Here is a 2,933-nt window from a genome sequence, read left to right as displayed (position 1 = left end):
TGAAGATTCAGAAAACTCAGATTATATAATTCCTGAGACCAGAATTTGAAGATAACCTGTGGGTCTAACATAAGTTTGCAATATAAATTGTTTAACAAACTTGTCACTTGTACTTTTGTTACAAAATCAGAGCAACGTTTTTAAAAAGAAAAGAATTAGTACATTTGGGGCCGTTGTTTGGGCTTTCAGTCAGACTGGTAACAGGTCCAGGAGTCCAGGAAATAGTTCAAGGCTTTCATCTATGGGGATCATCTAACATTTGGGTACAAAAAGTTTTTAATTTAAAAAACCCCAAAAACCCTCAAAAACCTAGTTTTCCACAAACTCCTAGGTATTTGAGACCCACGTGCCTCGGGTTCCTGCCATTTGCACATTTTGATAAATCATTCATCTTAAGTACAAAACACGAACAGTGGACAGTACAGCAAAACTTAACGGACATATTTGACCTTGAAAATAATACAAAACAAGGCTTGAAATATGTTTAGTGGTAGATACCAAGAACATGACATTAATGTATGCACCCACTGACGATTAAACAAAATACGTGGCCATCATGAAGAAACAGTAAGACAATGTTTCTCTTCCAATAACCCCCTCCATTCCAGGTGGGGTAACGAATACATGTGATATTGTTTATGATAGTTGTACAAAAACGTCGTCTGTCTGAACAGGCAGACGCCAGACACTGATCCAGCTAAGCCGAGGGGTTCCACACTTGCAATTCATCGCCATCTCGCCTGGTCGCCACGAGATTCGTCATACTGGGAATTTGCTGGACTTCCATTTTCAGTGAAAATATCAACTGATTTTGGTGAGAACAATGTGTGCCTTTCAGTGACCGAACCGCAGTGTCACAGACATAACGTTTACTATTTTTGAGGGAGAAACATTAAGAACAACATTCCACAGATAGAAACACGGCACTGTGTAGGAGGAGGGCAGGGTGTGATCTGTAGCAGAGAGATTGCGGGTGGAAGAAAGGTGTGAGGGGAAAGGGGGCAGCGTCACATATGTCATCGGAAACCATCTCGAACTGGATAGATCTGGATTTCCGGACATCCCAGAGACGATGCAACAGGATGTGACGTATGCTGGATGGAGAGCTCAAAGGACGAGGCAACGTAACGTAACGTCTCGTGACGTCTCTCAGTTTCTCGTTATCTCGTCTGCCCATATTTGAGGTCCTGTGTGATAACGTCGGTGCAAGGTGCCCACAAACCGGAAATACGCTCCCAGCCTTGTATTATGCAGAACAGTGGACTAATGGGATTGGATTTCTCTTTGGCCACGCCAGAAAGCGAGGTGGATTTCTTTTCCTAGATGCATACAAAGTATTTTTTCCCCTTTTTCCCCCTTTTATTTTTAGGCAGTGGGGTGTATTTTCTCACATGGGCGAGTTTCTGTCTTCTTAAACACTAGCACTGTCTGGGAGATGTCATCTCCCCCAGCCTGCAAGACATCGATGAGTTATCTCTATCGACATCTTGTTCACATTGATCCTTAGAAAATTCCCTCTAGAAACTCACAAACAAATAACATCTTCAGATTTCCCCCCAATCTGAGTCAAATCACTCAATCGTCGGACGTCCAGCTGAATTCAACTTCCATATGGGTCTGTGGACTCGCCCACCACACTAACTGCTATCAGGAATGGCAGTGTCTGTTTCTCGCTAAGACCAGGAGAGAATCTTCTGCTCTTGTGCTCCTCTTTCTGTTCTCATGCCATCCCTTTTTTCTTCTGCTTGTCCTCAGAACATTGTTGCATCTAGCAGATTCACATGCACAGCTAGACAAGATGTGGTAACACCACGTATCCTGTTGGTCAAGACGTTACTGTTATCTCTAGCAGTGGTACTTAGTGTATTTCAACTATTCAGTCACCCGCCCCTCGACCAGCTCGCAGGATACCCAAAAAAAGTTTCCTGTATCGAGCTCACATATTTCCATCACCCCACACAGAAGATTAGAAGGGTCCGTCTCATTCGTCGTGCATGATTTCTCTTACACCATTATATTGAGGGACTTTCCTCTCCGTGTTCACTTCCTCGTCGATGAACATCCCTCTGGCTCAAACTTCCTCTCCAATATCTTCTGATATCTGTCTGTCTCTTTCTCCATCAATCTGGCACGATCTCCTCTCTGTCTCACCCTGTCCCTCCTCCATTTAGAATGATCTCTCACTCCCTCTCTTTCCATCTCTTTCGTTCATTTCACAAAATATCTATGTTCCCCCATCTCTCACCTTCACTTCGTACAAGGAGTACCCTTCCCCTCTCTCTCCTCCCTCCATCATCTTATATAATCTCTCTGTCTCCCCTTCCCTCTGTCATCTCACATAATCTCTCTATCTTCATCTCCTTCCATCATCCCACAACATAAGTCAGTCTCTTCTTCCGCCACCTCTCACGTTCCCTCCCCTCTTCGGCGGCCGTGCGGGGTACCTCCCCTCGTCATTACGCTCGACATCTGCCCTTGATCTCGTGGAACAGGAACCTCCTGAGCCTCCTCTGCCACTTGTCCTTCCAGCGGATCACGGACGTTGTCCTATCTACCACGATGCCAGGCCGTGCCTTCTCGTCATGACGTATCTTCCCTACCACCAGGTAGCGGCGACCGAGTCGGACCTTGGGGCATTTGCACTTGAGGTCTTCCTTAGGCACCCACAGGTAGGAGGTATCTGACCGTCGCGACACTCGCCCGTTCGCGCCCTTCTGGTATGAGTTGGTGATGGCAACAGCGAAGCGAACCCAGCCCGCCTGCTTCTCCCTGGACAACACTTGCACCAGGAATGCTGGGAACGAGACGGAGAGAGAGAGAGAAAGAGATGGATTAATGATAATGGATGAGTAGATTACAACAGGCAAACTGAGTTGGGATTTTGTTGTTGTTGTTGTTGTTGTTGCTGTTGTTGTTTTTGTTGTTGTTGTTGT

The 2,933-nt window shown here is 45.7% G+C and overlaps 1 protein-coding gene across 1 annotated transcript in view; it reads right to left on the bottom strand.

The window, feature by feature from the left end:
• Nucleotides 1-2,456: 2,456 nt before the first annotated feature.
• Nucleotides 2,457-2,933, bottom strand: part of LOC101852456 (netrin-1-like) — a gene marked incomplete at its 5' end in the record, with an annotated part of 46,017 nt that continues 45,540 nt past the window's right edge. Inside the window, 1 exon segment of the mRNA NM_001317358.1 lies at nucleotides 2,457-2,794. Within this exon segment, the coding sequence (NP_001304287.1) occupies nucleotides 2,457-2,794 (338 nt within the window).

This window comes from Aplysia californica, unplaced genomic scaffold, assembly GCF_000002075.1.
Source record: "Aplysia californica isolate F4 #8 unplaced genomic scaffold, AplCal3.0 scaffold00055, whole genome shotgun sequence".
Taxonomy (NCBI): Eukaryota; Metazoa; Mollusca; class Gastropoda; order Aplysiida; family Aplysiidae; genus Aplysia; species Aplysia californica.
This window is presented reverse-complemented; position numbering and strand designations above follow the sequence as displayed.